Source organism: Populus trichocarpa, chromosome 6 (assembly GCF_000002775.5).
Source record: "Populus trichocarpa isolate Nisqually-1 chromosome 6, P.trichocarpa_v4.1, whole genome shotgun sequence".
Taxonomy (NCBI): domain Eukaryota; kingdom Viridiplantae; phylum Streptophyta; class Magnoliopsida; order Malpighiales; family Salicaceae; genus Populus; species Populus trichocarpa.
The window spans coordinates 21648934-21663352 of record NC_037290.2 but is presented as its reverse complement, the minus strand read 5'-3'; the positions used below and the strand labels follow the sequence as shown (position 1 = coordinate 21663352).

The 14419-nt window shown below is 34.6% G+C and overlaps 2 protein-coding genes across 2 annotated transcripts; both read left to right on the top strand.

Moving 5' to 3' along the window:
* On the top strand, window positions 1-3272 carry LOC18109444 (mRNA-decapping enzyme-like protein). The gene is made up of 8 exons (XM_024602791.2): window positions 1-319; window positions 424-464; window positions 534-583; window positions 663-807; window positions 982-1038; window positions 1583-1706; window positions 2160-2627; window positions 2900-3272. The coding sequence occupies exons 1-8, from the start codon at window positions 161-163 to the stop codon at window positions 2954-2956; spliced, it is 1101 nt and encodes a 366-aa protein (XP_024458559.1). The 5' UTR covers window positions 1-160; the 3' UTR covers window positions 2957-3272.
* Window positions 3273-4416: 1144 nt separating this feature from the next.
* Window positions 4417-6855, top strand: LOC18109442 (small RNA-binding protein 11, chloroplastic). Its single transcript, XM_006387664.2, has 4 exons — window positions 4417-4633; window positions 6100-6168; window positions 6251-6357; window positions 6431-6855. The coding sequence occupies exons 1-4, from the start codon at window positions 4501-4503 to the stop codon at window positions 6539-6541; spliced, it is 420 nt and encodes a 139-aa protein (XP_006387726.1). The 5' UTR covers window positions 4417-4500; the 3' UTR covers window positions 6542-6855.
* The last annotated feature ends 7564 nt before the right edge of the window (window positions 6856-14419 follow it).

The following is a 14419-nucleotide window of genomic DNA, read 5'->3' as shown; positions in this document are numbered from 1 at the left end:
CGTCTCTTCACTGTCAAAATTCATAAGTCACGGCCCAGCCCCACACGCGTTTCCCCTCTTCCTTCTGGCTCTTGCTCTCTTTTACTACTGAAAACTAGAACAACCTTTCCCGGTAAAATCGAAAGGAAAATCTGATCGTTTGAGTTAGGGTTGGAAGGAAATGTCACAGACAGGGAAATTGATGCCAAATCTGGATCAACAGAGCACTAAGATGCTCAATCTCACTGTACTCCAGCGAATGGATCCTTTCATCGAAGAGATTTTAATCACAGCTGCGCATGTCACTTTTTACGCTTTCAATATTGAAACCAATCAGTGGGTACGTGCGTGCTTGTTTACTTCTTTTTTTTTTCAATTATATTCGAACCTGATGTTTGATTTTTATCATTCTTGATTTCTTAATTTCATTGTTTCTGATTTCAGAGCCGCAAGGATGTTGAAGGATCTCTCTTTGTAGTCAAGAGGTACTCTGAATTAATTATTTCTTTTGTGTTTTGTAATTATTATTATATTGATTTTTTTTTGTTCTATAGGAATACTCAACCGCGGTTTCAGTTTATTGTAATGAACCGGCGAAACACAGGTTTCTATTTTTTCTTCTTTTTTTGTATGTTATCAATTGGGTGGGTTTTTGAATTTATTTATTTATTTATTGTGAGCAGAAAACTTAGTGGAGAATTTATTGGGGGATTTTGAGTATGAAGTTCAAGCTCCGTATTTGTTGTATCGGAATCAATCTCAAGAAGTTAATGGTATTTGGTTTTACAATCGGCGTGAATGTGAGGATGTTGCCAACCTCTTTACTAGGTACATACAATTTAATTCTACTTTGACAACTTATTTAGTTAGATTTTGTTTGATGTTTACTTAAATATTCTAAATTCCTTAATAGATTTTAGAGCTTGGGTTTTGAGTGAATGATTAGGTGCTGTTTGCATTATTAGTAGCTGGGTTTAATTAGATTTTTATTGTTGTTTACAGGATCCTTAATGCTTACTCAAAGGTTCCTGCAAAGCCAAAAGTAGCTTCAGGCAAAAGGTATTTTGTTCTCGAATAATTGAGTCATCTGCAATTTTATTGGATATCTTGTATAGTTGATTTGAATGGTGTTTAAATTTAACACATGATATGCTTACTGCTGTTAGAATATTTCTATGTGAATATAGCCTTTAATTCAGCTCAACCAAGAATTGGTTGGGATTGGATATGGGAATCTTAACATAGTTGATTATGAAAAGAATCAACGTGGATTGTTTAAGTGATTTTTAAATAATTAAGAAACATTTTATGTTGGTAAAATTAGAATGTGAAGAAATTCTTCTTCTATGAACATAAATGAGACTGCATCTCCATGATCGCTTCCCTCAAATATTATCAGTTTGTTTTGTCCTCAAGCTTTCATGACTTCGAAATTGATGGTGCATTTGGATGTTGCTCTGGAATTTTAAAAACTCAATATAAACATGTAACTGTGATTGCTAATGTTGAATCATCAATTTGTTGTTTAGTTATGCTGATTGAGAAAATGGACTGTTTAGCTTGCCATCTAACTTATTGTTTGCACAAACTGTATATCACTTAGTGAATATGAGGAGCTTGAAGCAGTCCCAAATATGTCAGTGTTTGAAGGTCCCTTGGAACCATCATCAACTGCCTCTGCTGCCAACGATAGCACTGAAGATTCTTCGTTTGAGAACTTCTTTAGTGTAAGTGCCTTACTTCTTTGCTTGTTCTCAAGAGTTATTTTTCACGTACACACTGTGGAGAACTGCTCTTTAGATTTTATACTTTGTTTGCCAATTAATATATTGGTAAATTCTGCTATGGTGCCATTTAGGATTCCATTTGTCAGTTTGATACTTTACATGGTTGGTTCATTTCAAACTTGCATGTTTTCTACTGAAAACTATCAATCCCATGCCTGAATATACACTTGCATTATTGTCAAATGCCTAATTTGTGATCCCCTTTTGTTGATTGAGTTTCTAGTGCTATCAGTGTAATAGTAATAATTATTATCCAGCACTAATTTAACCACCAATCCCATTATTGCTTGCTTTCTATGCTTTTCTCGTCTGATTTCGCTAAATTTTCTGTACTTTAACCATAATTTTTTTTTTTTTAACATGCCTAAGTGGTTTTGAATACTATTCTTGCAGACAGCCATGAATATTGGAAGTACTGCTTCTAGTGTAGCAAATTCAAGACAGCCATATCAGCCTTCTCCCACCATTCCATTATCCTCCCATACACCTAGTGTTGTTATGCCCTCTCCACTAGTTCCACAAATACCTTCTCTTCCTCTTTCATCTTTATCCACCTCAAAAACCATTCATGGCACTCCTGATCCAATCAGCAGTGGCAGTCATGTCACTAATCTTGTGAAGCCCTCATTTTTTGCACCCCTTTCTTCCTCATCTGTATTGCTGCCACCCCCTATCTCCTCGCCACTTACCAGTGCTCCTGCACTTCAGCCTCCCCTAAATCTGCAACGACCATATGGCACTCCAATGCTTCAACCCTTCCCACCTCCCACACCACCACCATCTCTTACTCCTAGTTCAACTGCCACTACACCTCTTATTAGCAGGGACAAAGTCCGTGATGCACTTCTGATGCTTATTCAGGTGCTTGATCCTTTTCTTATCCTTACATCTCCCCTTTAGGTCATTCGCTTGCTTATTTAATGTAAGATTGTACTTTTAATATCTGTGCAGGGTAAAAGAACCACCTATTCTCTCTTGTTTAAATTTTAAAAGCCACTACTTTGCTTGGATACTAAGCGATTTTTGAATTATTGATTTCTCCTTTTCCTTTTGAAAAAAAAAAGAAAGAAAGTAAGAAAAGAGAGAAGTGAGCATCTGTCTAATTATTGTTTGTTGATTTGTTCTTATGCTAGGATGATCAATTCATTGACATGTTTCATCAAGCACTGCTGAAGGTGCACCATCCATGAGGTATTGAAGATACACGATGACCTTCCCTTTGACAGATGTGGCAAATACAGAATGGTTGTAACATGAGTTCTCTGTACAGCTCTTGGTCCTTGGAAATAATGGGGGTATAGCTCTGGGTTGGTCCAAAGGAATGGGTTCTCTCGTTCAATGTAATGTTGTAACAGTAGGAATAGAAAACGCCTCAGAGGTTGAGCAAAGAGCTTGTGATGTCAGTTTCTTTAGGTTCTCTAGTAGGACTGTACTGGTTATGTCTTGATGTGTAGTAGTAAGCCAGCAAGGACAAGCTGTGAGAAATGAAGTTTTCGACTTCCACGATCTCGTTTTTTCTTTCTAATTATTTGAAGATTGTGGTTTGATCCCTGCGAGTAGAGAATGGTGTCTTTATTTTTATGGTCCTGTAAATATAATTTGGAAAGAGTGAGGTCTGAAAATCAAGGAGATGGGAGAGAGAAGAAAAATAGGTTGCTAAAACCACATCGGATCCTCATTGTTGTCACGCACCATCTCAAGAGGAAGTCCTTGTCGAGACAATTTTAGCCACCCTTACATCTTGAGGATGCTGCATGCATCACCGTATTACAACGACATCGTTCACAAGTTGACACTGTAACATTTTCAATCAATTCTCTACTGGGGATGAATATTTGTTTTAATTTCAAATCTAGTCTCTAAATATTCAGTTGTTTTAAATTAATAAAATTATATTTTATTTTGTCAAATCAAGTATTAACCAAGTTTTAGAATTTTTTCATGGTATCGTAATAATTTAAAATCAATAAAAAAAAATCATCAAGTTAAATTCCACATTCAATAACACGTGGAAGGATCATGTTGAAAGAAAAAAAGTTTAGTGACAAAACATGGGGTTGAACATTTAGTTTGGGTTGAAAAGAAATAAAATAGAATTTTATTTTTCAATTTAAGTATTAACCAACTCTAGGTTTTCCCCGACATCAAAAGAATTTAATATCAAGCTGGTTGAAAGAAATCATCAAATCCAATTCCATATTATTTTGTATATTGAGCTATAGTAAAAACTTTTAGTTTTTTTTAATATTAATTATTAATTAATAATTAATAGACAAACAAATCCATTTGGGAATGTGGTAGTTTTTATTTCTAGGTGCTTTTTAAAAATATATTTGCTTTGAAAAAACATCAAATTGATGTTTTTTTTAGTGTTTTTTTAATTATCTTGATATGCTGATATTAAAATTAAAAAAATTATTTTAATATATTTTTAAATAAAAAAATATATTACACCCTAATAACAAACACGAACTGGTGAGTGGTGACATAACACGAGACTTAGCGGCGAGGAATGGATATTGGAATAGGGCTGTGGACTAGAGGATCCAAGTCCAACACAAACAAACACCACCAACACTTGGGCTGTCAAAAACATGCTCGTAACTAGCAAGTCCTCCCAACCCAGAAGGGCATAATATACAAACAGAACCCTCCTCGCGGAAACAGCCTCAACCTGGAGTCGTCCTCTCCTCCCCAAAATATCAAAAAACAAACACAAGCAGGGATTTGGTAAATGGCTGCGGCACTTAGAAGAATCGCAGGAGAGAAAAGCTTTATGCTTTCAAGTATTCGTGCTAAACTTGTTGCTGCTCCAACTGCCCTTTTCATTTGGCAGCGAGGCATAACCACTAAACTCTTTGTTGGAGGTACTCTGCTCTACTCTCTTCTCTTCTACTACACGACGATAACACTTTTAAACTTGATATTTATCGTTTCTTTCTATGTTAGAAAACATCAAATTGAATAAGTAGAGTGATTCTAAAGAATTTTTTTTTGTCTGATCCATCAGTTTCGTCAATGGTTTGTAAAAGTGTCTGAACCAAAAAACTACTTGACTTAGGAGTGTGTTCATGGCTATGTTTCGTAATTTTTAATTTGATGGATTATTTTAGCTGCTTATTTCTATGTTCCATTTTCTCCCTTTAAAATAATAAAAAAAAAACTTCTTGTTGGGTTATCAACTTGTCATCCATCCCCGCCACAAAAATCTTACAATTTGCTCATCTATTGGCTGCTTCAATCTTGACACTTCATTGCTTTGTTTCAGCCAAGAAACACTTTTAACAATTTCCCCGGTCGTTTTAATTGAAGTAATAACACAATCAGATCCATGGTTTTTGTGTGGTGGGGGGAGTAAGCAGTCTTTCAACAATAAGCTAGCAGAGTTGATGGTAGGGAAACTTGCAACTTTTCTTATTAAAAACACTTCTTCTTATGTGCTGCTATGGCAACATAATGTTGAATGTAGTGCTAAAGAAGTTTCGTGACTGGGATAGTGGTGCAATCCTTGAATCAACCTCACGTTAAAGCCAAGGACAGGGTAAGACACAAAATCTCTCTGTGTTTGTTGGAATCACTCCAATGATAACTTTATTCAAAGTCGTTAGTTGGCCAAAAAAAATAATGATCCTCTGTTCCTTTCATTCAGCCTTTAAATATTAATCTAAACATACTATTTCCAATTTCAACTAGGAAACTAGGAAAGCAATAACAGACTAAATCTCTAACTCTAACTAGGAAAATAATAAACTAGGAAAATACTATCAGGAAAGAAATAGAATTGCAGCAGCTCCTAATGTTTGTGGAGGCTTTTTGGTCACGGCACTATAGGGGTCCCTTTTCCAGATTTGCATCAGATAGTTAAGTTCTTCCCATAGTCTAAGCAGGTATATATATATAGCAGACTAGCTGTGCCGAAACTTAAGTATATTGTAAGATGTTTTTTGATATACTGGGAAAGTAGGTTGTGTTATAAAAGGCTAGTATAAATTAAGAATGTCTAGAATGCGAGTTGTTTGGGTGTAACCGGTAAACAAATTCAACCAGACCAATCTAAGGTGGGCTGGCTGGCTTTGGTTTTGGTTTTGGATGTGTATTGGTTTCTTCTGTGGTAAACTAAATAAGAAACTGCCCAAGACTGCGGAGTTTTGGATGGTAGTTGTTGTTTATAATATTATCTCTTCACAAGTTTAACATGCCAAAAACTGTCATTTTACTTATGAACTGCAAATATCTATATGCAACTTAGTTGGCCATGTATATTTAGCATGGCTGTAATTCTCCAAAACTAATTGAATTTTTCTTTTCTTCATTGCGATGTGCTATGTTGCAGGCTTGTCAATTTACACCACAGAGAATGGATTATCAGAAGCATTCTCTCAATATGGTCAGGTTGTTGAAGGTATTTTGAAGTTCACTGCGATAAAATCTCTAAGCATGGATTATTTGATCAGTCCTAGTTCACATTCTTTTTCCTTTGCCAGCTAAAATTGTGATGGACCGAGCCTTGGACAGATCTAAAGGTTTTGGTTTTGTAACTTATGCATCTGAAGATGAAGCTCAGAAAGCTCTGGATGAGATGAATGGGAAGGTAAATTTGGATTCCTCTCTGCATTTTGTATTGAACTCAAAATCTCAGGAATAACAAGTAAAATGTATTGCAGGCACTGAATGGACGAGTCATCTATGTGGATTATGCAAAGCTCAAAACTAATTTTGGTGGTGGGATACCAATTGCTAGAGGACCTCCTGAACCAACAACATCTGAGAGTTGAACTACGAGGATATAATTTTATGTCATTTGCAGGAAGATTTAGATACTTGCAAGTTTTATCCCAGTTAAATCTTGGCATTTCGTTCTCTCCTGCAAGTGATGAAATTTATTTGGCGATTCCAAATGCATGACAACATGCTACACCTGAATCAAATACCTGCACACTGAAACCAATGGATAGGCTGTTCTTTCTAAAAGAGAGTAGAATTAGATTTGCCTGGCTACAAATAGAAGTTCGTGTGAGCTACCAGATGCTGAATTTAAGAATAATGATAGTTTGACCACGGATCTCTATTATGTGAACTTTACAAGTTACTTATTCTTCATATATATATATATATATATATATATATAGAGAGAGAGAGAGAGAGAGAGAGAGCAGAATGTTGAGTCAACTTATATTACCTTCATGTATGCATATTCTAATGCAAAAGGTGTCATCAAAATTGATCTTTTCCGTGACTAGAATTGATAGGAAATACTACATCCGTGTATATAGTCGAGTGAACGAAAAACAAAAAGGTTCACAGAAAACTCGATCGCTCCTTTATATCTGCAAGTTAAGAAAGCTGCTTCATTATTTCAACACGTATACCGGCATCCACCGATTGGAAAATAATAATTGATGATTGTCATTAAAAAAGTTAATGGATTGAGTACAAGAGAAAATAATTTAAAATTATATAATTATAAAATTGATTTACCAAATAAAAAATTTTAATTCATCACAATTGAATAACACATAATTATTTGTTTTTCTATTCAAATATTTTTTCCTCGTTTTATTCTTTAATAATGGTCATCCGAAATGATAAAATATGAACAGATTCTTCCTCAAACACAATTCACTATTATTATCATATCTTAAAATATGATTGATTCTTGTTTTTAAATAAGACTCAAAATAATACAAGATAAATGTTAAATTTCTTCAACAATATATGTTTTATGTATCAAAGTGATTTGTTTTTAACCTTTTTTAAGATTAAACAATTATCTTTAAGGAATTAAATAAAGTTTAAATAATGGAATATTTATAAAAGGACAATAGACAATTGCTTAAAAGCCATGTAGTCCCTATCCTCTCGAATGGATATATTCATCTGTACTGCACAAGACCTCTAACTTTTACCTCATATGCTAAATATATAAATAGGTGCTCTATTAAGTCAAAAAAATATAAGGAAGGGAAGATCATCTCAAACTTGTGTATTATCTCAATAATGTTCATATCAAGTTGCTCCATATGATGGGTATACAACTTGTCCAAGCAAATATCTCTAAAAAAATGACTAATTTTCGTTAGTACATTCTGTTGGTTATAACACAGCTTACTGCAAATTGATTGATGTTGCACTCAAAATGTTATTCAAACCAACGTAAAGGTTGGCTTATATAAGCCTTACATGATGGTGAACAGAAAACTTAACAACCCACATTTTACGCGGTAACAAATAGGAAATCAGTTATAAACTTAGTCTACGTGTCCTACTAAATAGGATTTATTGAACAGAAATACTTTGACAATGTCAACAATAAAAAATCTCAACAATTCCTCTTCTAAACTGGATGTAGTAATACTTTCAGTTTAGTCCTGGTACCTCACACACACCCAATAACTTACGCAACTTCAAAAATACATCCAGCTTGAGTGGTTTTGTCATAATATCTGTAATTTGTTCTTGTGTGCCACAATGCTTCAGTTCCACAACTCCATCTCTAGTCAGATCACGCAGAAAATGAAACCTTACATCAATATGTTTGTTGCGCCCGTGCATAACTGGATTCTTTGATAGCTTAATTGTAGAACTGTTGTCACATAACACAGTAGTACATTTTCCTTGAGAATTACCAAGTTTTTCCAATACTCTCCTCATCCACACTCCTTGACATGCACATGATGTAGCTGCTACAAACTCTGCTTCAGTAGTGGATAAAGTAACAACCGGTTGTTTTTTTGAAGACCAAGAAACAGCTCCTTCACTAAGTAAAAACACATAACCAGAAGTAATTTTCCTGTCATCCACATCTCCTGCATAATCACTGTCTGTATATGCCAGCAACTCTTTATTACCTTCCTTCTGATAAAAAATTCCCAAATCCACTGTGCCTTTCAAGTATCTAAACACCCTTTTTGCAGCTTGTAAGTGTATTTCAGTTGGATTTGCCATAAATCTACTAATGAGACATACAACATACATCAAATCTGGCCTTGTTGCATTTAAATACATAAGACTTCCAACCAACTGTTTATACACAGTAGCATTTACTTTGGCTCCTTCTTCATCCTTCATTAATTTAACATCAGGAACAATGGGATTCTTCACACTATTACTTTTTTCCATCCCAAACCTCTCCAAAACATCTTTTGCATATTTCTTTTGACTAATATAAATTCCATCAGAATTTTGAAGAACCTCCACACCAAGAAAATATTTCATCTTGCCCAAATCAGTCATATCAAATTCAAGTTTCATAGAATTCTTGAATTTAACAAACAAACTTTCACTATTACCAGTAAAAATTAAATCATCAACATATAAGCTTCCGATCAAAATTGTACCTCCATTTCCTGTTTTTATGAATAAGGTGTGTTCACAGCTGCACCGCTCAAATCCTTCTTTGATAAAGTATGTTTCAATCCGGCTATACCATGCACGAGGAGCTTGTTTAAGGCTATATAATGCCTTTTTTAATCTGTACACCTTGTGCTCTTCAACTTTCTTCTCATAACCCCGTGGTTGCTCAACAAACACTGCTTCATTTAACTTGCCATACAGAAAGGCACTTTTGACATCAAGCTGATACACATTCCAGCCATGTCAAGCTGCTGAAGCAATCACCATTCGAATTGTATCCCATCTAGCCACCGGTGCAAATACTTCAGTATAATCAATGTCATGTTATTGGGCATACCCTTTCGCCACCAATCTAGCTTTACACTTGTCAACTTCGCCATTTTCGTTGAGTTTAGTCTTGAAAACTCATTTTACTCCAATTTTCTTCATTCCTCTAGGCAATCTGTCAGCTCCCAAGTTTCATTTCTTTCAATTGCGTCTATTTTCATTTTCATTGCAATTCTCCATTTGGAACACTTCACTGCTTCTTCAAATGTGACTGGATTAGTGAGTGAAGTGAACAAAAGTAAGTTTTGCTCAGTTTTTTCTTCTGTAAATTCTCCTCCACTCACATAATCTTCCATCCAGAATGGCACTCTTCTGCTTCTTCTTGCCGATGAACCTTCTATAGTAGAACTGTGCAAGTTCTCTGGCGAACTTTCTGTGCTTCTCCCTACTGCAAATGATCTGCTCCTTTCTTCTGGTGACCTTGCTGTTTCAACTTCTGTTGAATATGCTGCAAGTGACCGTGAATTTTCTCTAGCAGGATTGCATGAAGATGAGCTGGCTTCTGCATTGGCTTCTGTATTACACAAAGGTAAGTTAACTTCTGTTTCTTCTTCATCTTCGTCATTTTGATCAGCTTCTATTTCTTCTTCTGCTTCATTTTGATCACGTTCACTCTCTTCTTCATAGATGTCTCCCCACTCAAGAGTATTAGAAACTGGTACTTCATTATTCCCCTGCCAATTCCAACACTCATGTTTATCAAAAACCACATCTCTACTTGTTACTATCTTCCCGGATATTGGATTATATAGTCTATATGCTTTAGACTCTTCACTCATCCCCAACAGCACACATTGGAAACTTTTATCATCCAGCTTCTTTCTCAAATTATCTAGCATATGAACGTGCCAATACATCCAAAGACCCGAAAATAGTTCACATTTGGTTTAACACCACTCCAAGCTTCTTCAGGAGTCATCTCTTTTACTGCCAAAATAGGACTTCTATTAAGCATATGTGTTGTCCAGTTGACAGCTTCTGGCCAGAATTTCTTTGGAACTTGTTTCCCCGATAACATGCTTCTGACCATGTTCATGATAGTCCTATTCTTGCGTTCAGCCACTCTATTTTATTGGGGAGTATAGGCTGCAGTGAGTTGTATGCTAATACCATGAACTTTGCAAAAATTATTGAACTCAAGAGACGTAAACTCCCCACCTCTATCTGTGCGCAAACAGCAAATGAAAGTTCTTGCTTCTTTCTCAACCATGTTTTTATAATTCTTAAAAACAGTGAATGCTTGAGAGTTTTCAGCAAGGAAGTATATCCACACCTTACGGCTATAGTCATCAATAAAACTTATGAAATACCTCTTCTTGTTGTTGGAAACAGGTGTGATAGGACCTCAGATATTAGCATGAATCAGTTGCAGCCTTTGAGATGCTCTCCATAAACTTCTCTTTGGAATTGCCTCCTTGTGTTGCTTACCCACCATGCAATCGATGCAGATTTTGGATGAATCTTTCAACTGTGGTAATCCTCTGACCATTTGTTTATGCTGCAATATTCTTAGACCCTTATAACTTAAGTGTCCATATCTGCAGTGCCAGAGATGAGTATTGTCTTCAATGATTGTTTGAAAATAGTTGGAAGTTTTCGGTGCAACTGTTGCATGCAACATGAACATTCTGTTTGCAAACATTGTTGTTTGCACAATAAGTCATCTCTCTGGATGATAGAGTTTACAAATTCCATGCTTGATGAAAACAGCTACTCCCCGTTCTTGCATTTTTCCAATGCTTAAAAAATTATTTCTCAACTCAGGTATATAGATAACATTTGTGATTACCTGAGTAATTCCAGCAAGCTGCAACCGTATGGTACCCTTTCCCAGCACAGCCATTTTTGAACCATTCCCTAGCTTTACAGATTGATGAAATTCTTCATCAAGATCAGAGAACCACTACTTATGTGCACACATATGATTACTGCACCCTGAGTCAAGAAACCAGACATCTTCTCATCCAGATTGATTATGCTCCACATATGACATTAACAACAACTCTTCTTTTTCCTCAAGCTCTACATAATTTGCTTCCTTCTCCCATTTCGGACATTCATACTGAAAATGTCCCAATTGATGACATTTATAACACTCTATTAAGGCTTTGTTAAATGTTAGATTGATTCTTCCTCTGCCTCTTCCCCGAAATGCTCCACGTCCTTGACTGCCTCTTCTCCCACCAAATCTGTTATCATATGTAACTTTCAATGCCTGCTAATCTCTTTGGTGCCCATTCATCCTCTGCTTATGGGCAAGTAAACTGCTCTGTAATTCATCAATGGTTAATGTGTCTAAGTTATTAGATTCTTCAACAAAACACACCACATAATCAAACCTTGAAGTCATTGATCTCAATATCTTTTCAATGATCACGACTTGTTGTATATTTTCACCATGAATCTTCATCTTGTTGGCTATGATGAGTGTTCGGGCAAAATATGCATCAACACTCTCCCCTTCTTTCATTTGTAGAATTTCAAACTCTTTTCTAAGAGCTTGAAGCTATGCTTGTTTAACTCTTGTAGATCCCTGGTATTTTTGCTTCATGGAGTCCCAGATGTGCTTGGCTGTGTCTCTATTAAGAATTGTTTCCATAACAGTCCGATCAATAGCTTGAAATAAGTAGTTTTTAACTTTCAAGTCTTTCAGTTTTTGATCTGCAATAGATTATCGCTGTGCTTCAGTAATTTCGACTCCTTCAGCTGCAATAGAAACACCATTCTCCACCAAGCTCCAGTATTCTTTTGAGCGAAGAAAGTTTTCCATAAGCATGGACCAATGATCATAATAACCATCGAACTTAGGAATTGCATGTTGGACAAATGAATTTCCAGCTGCCATTTGATAACCCTCTATGTGTTTAACTCCCCTTAAGAATAACTCTCTGTGTTTAACTCTCCTTAAGAAACTGCAGTTTCTTGTCACTCACGACTAAATCTCATAGCCTGCTCTGATACCAATTTGTTGGTTATAACACAACTTACTGCAAATTGATTGATGTTGCACTCAAAATGTTATTCAAATCAACGTAAAGGTTGGCTTATATAAGCGTTACATGATGGTGAATAGAAAACTTAACAACCCACGTTTTACGTGGTAACAAATAGGAAATCAGTTATAAACTTAGTCTACGTGTCCTACTAAATAGGATTTATTGAACAGAAATACTTTGACAATGTCAGCAATAAAAAATCTCAACACATTCCATATGTTTTTTTTGCAATAAATCTCTATAAGCAATTGGAATAAATGTTTGCATAAACACATGAAAGTTATGACTCTTTATTTCAGACAATATATTTCTCTAAATTCACCATCTTGTTATGTCGAAGCACATTCATCAAGAAATCACATACTCTTAAGTTATTCGTAAATAAAAAACAATGCATTCTTATATAAGGTAAATGTGGTTTGGGCTTTGTGATACATAACCTATTATTAAAAAGCTCTATATTCCAAAAGTCATAATACAAAGTTAAATCCATTATAGCTTTCATATTATTCTTTATTTTTCCTTTCACGTTCATAACCGTGTTAGAAATATTATTAAACACGTTATTCTCGATATGCATGACATCCAAATTATATCGGATAACATTAGTCTTCTAATAAAAAAAAGCTTTTAAAAAATACTATGTTTTATCCAATTATGAGTTACACCAAAACTAGTAAACTTTTTTTTACCAAAATAAAAAAACAAATACAATGTTCTCATACTACGAAACTACATTATCTAATTCTTCACCTGATAGTACTGGTGGTGCAACATTCCTTTCAGCTTTACCTTTCAAAAAGTCTTTTTTATTGTTTATGTATTGATGATAACTTGGTAAGAATCTCCGGCAGCAATAAAAAAAAAAAGCTTTACCACTATTAATTAAGGTAAAGGCCTTATTATTTTTCATGCAGTATGAATAAACTAATTTTTCTTGTATGTTCCAATTCAAAACTATACTATGCATAAAAAAATTATTTATAGTTTACATCAAAATTATATTCATTTGAAAATTATATATTTTTTTACACGTTATATGTGAAATTCCTAAATGAATATAACTTATTCAACTTGTCACATTGAAGGGAAATTTTTATATTGCCGGTAATTACCGATCGACGTTATAAATTTCATCGTTAACTTTGTAATTATTAAAAGAAATTGCACAGAATTCTATAATTAACAATACTCTAAAAGACGTGGGGAAAGTACTGTAGCTTTCCCATGCCATATTTGTTTTTTGTTTTTTTTTATATTTCTTTTTTTTCCTTTTTTTTCCCACATTTTTTTTTCTATTTTTTGGGCTTTACATGTTTTTTTTTTCAAGATTGTCTTTTTTTTTTGTGTTTTTTTAATTATCTTTGATTTTTTTTTTTAATATAGAACTAGTTGAAAATTTAGTCAAGTAGCGTTTTTTTTTAAATCATTATGAATTATTATAATGTTTTATTTTATGATTTTTTTTAAAAAAAAAATGATCTATGTCGATTGCTTATGTGTCACATTGCCGACTTATGCGTACTGTAGCGTAGAAGGAGACGCTAGCTAATGAGCATCCAATGGAAAATCTTCTTCGTCTATTATTCTTCTTCTTCCTTTTGCACGGACCAACAACACCTTGATAAGACAGCATTCATGTTTTTTTTTGGTCTTGAGCTCAATTGAGCTCTCGCCATTACTTGTCTATAAGGAAAGAATATCAGAGCTTATTTGAAAAGATACTTTTTGTATGTTTGATCATTGGAATCTTTTTTTTTAAAGAAAACCTCTTTGTTTCAATCATGTTTTTGACACTCTTTGTTGTAAAAACTTTCTTCATTTCAGGGATGACAAAATTAAGGGAAGCATTTCCTCGTGAATCAACAAACAGAGGCATTGGCATCTGGCATTCTTTGTGCTGCTCCCATACTCGTAAACTCCTCACGTTTCTGTCATTTTCTATGTTCTCCGAGCCGGCAAAATTGCTCCGGCCTA

What these genes read in the sequence shown, in the direction of transcription:
- LOC18109444 (XM_024602791.2), top strand. Translation starts at nt 161, where the DNA reads ATGTCACAGACAGGGAAATTGATGCCAAATCTGGATCAACAGAGCACT. An exon ending in TCTCTCTTTGTAGTCAAGAG is followed by an intron (nt 465 to 533) that starts GTACTCTGAATT and finishes TTTGTTCTATAG; the next exon opens with GAATACTCAACCGCGGTTTC. An exon ending in AAAGTAGCTTCAGGCAAAAG is followed by an intron (nt 1,039 to 1,582) that starts GTATTTTGTTCT and finishes TATATCACTTAG; the next exon opens with TGAATATGAGGAGCTTGAAG.
- LOC18109442 (XM_006387664.2), top strand. Translation starts at nt 4,501, where the DNA reads ATGGCTGCGGCACTTAGAAGAATCGCAGGAGAGAAAAGCTTTATGCTT. An exon ending in ATATGGTCAGGTTGTTGAAG is followed by an intron (nt 6,169 to 6,250) that starts GTATTTTGAAGT and finishes TTCCTTTGCCAG; the next exon opens with CTAAAATTGTGATGGACCGA. An exon ending in TGGATGAGATGAATGGGAAG is followed by an intron (nt 6,358 to 6,430) that starts GTAAATTTGGAT and finishes AATGTATTGCAG; the next exon opens with GCACTGAATGGACGAGTCAT.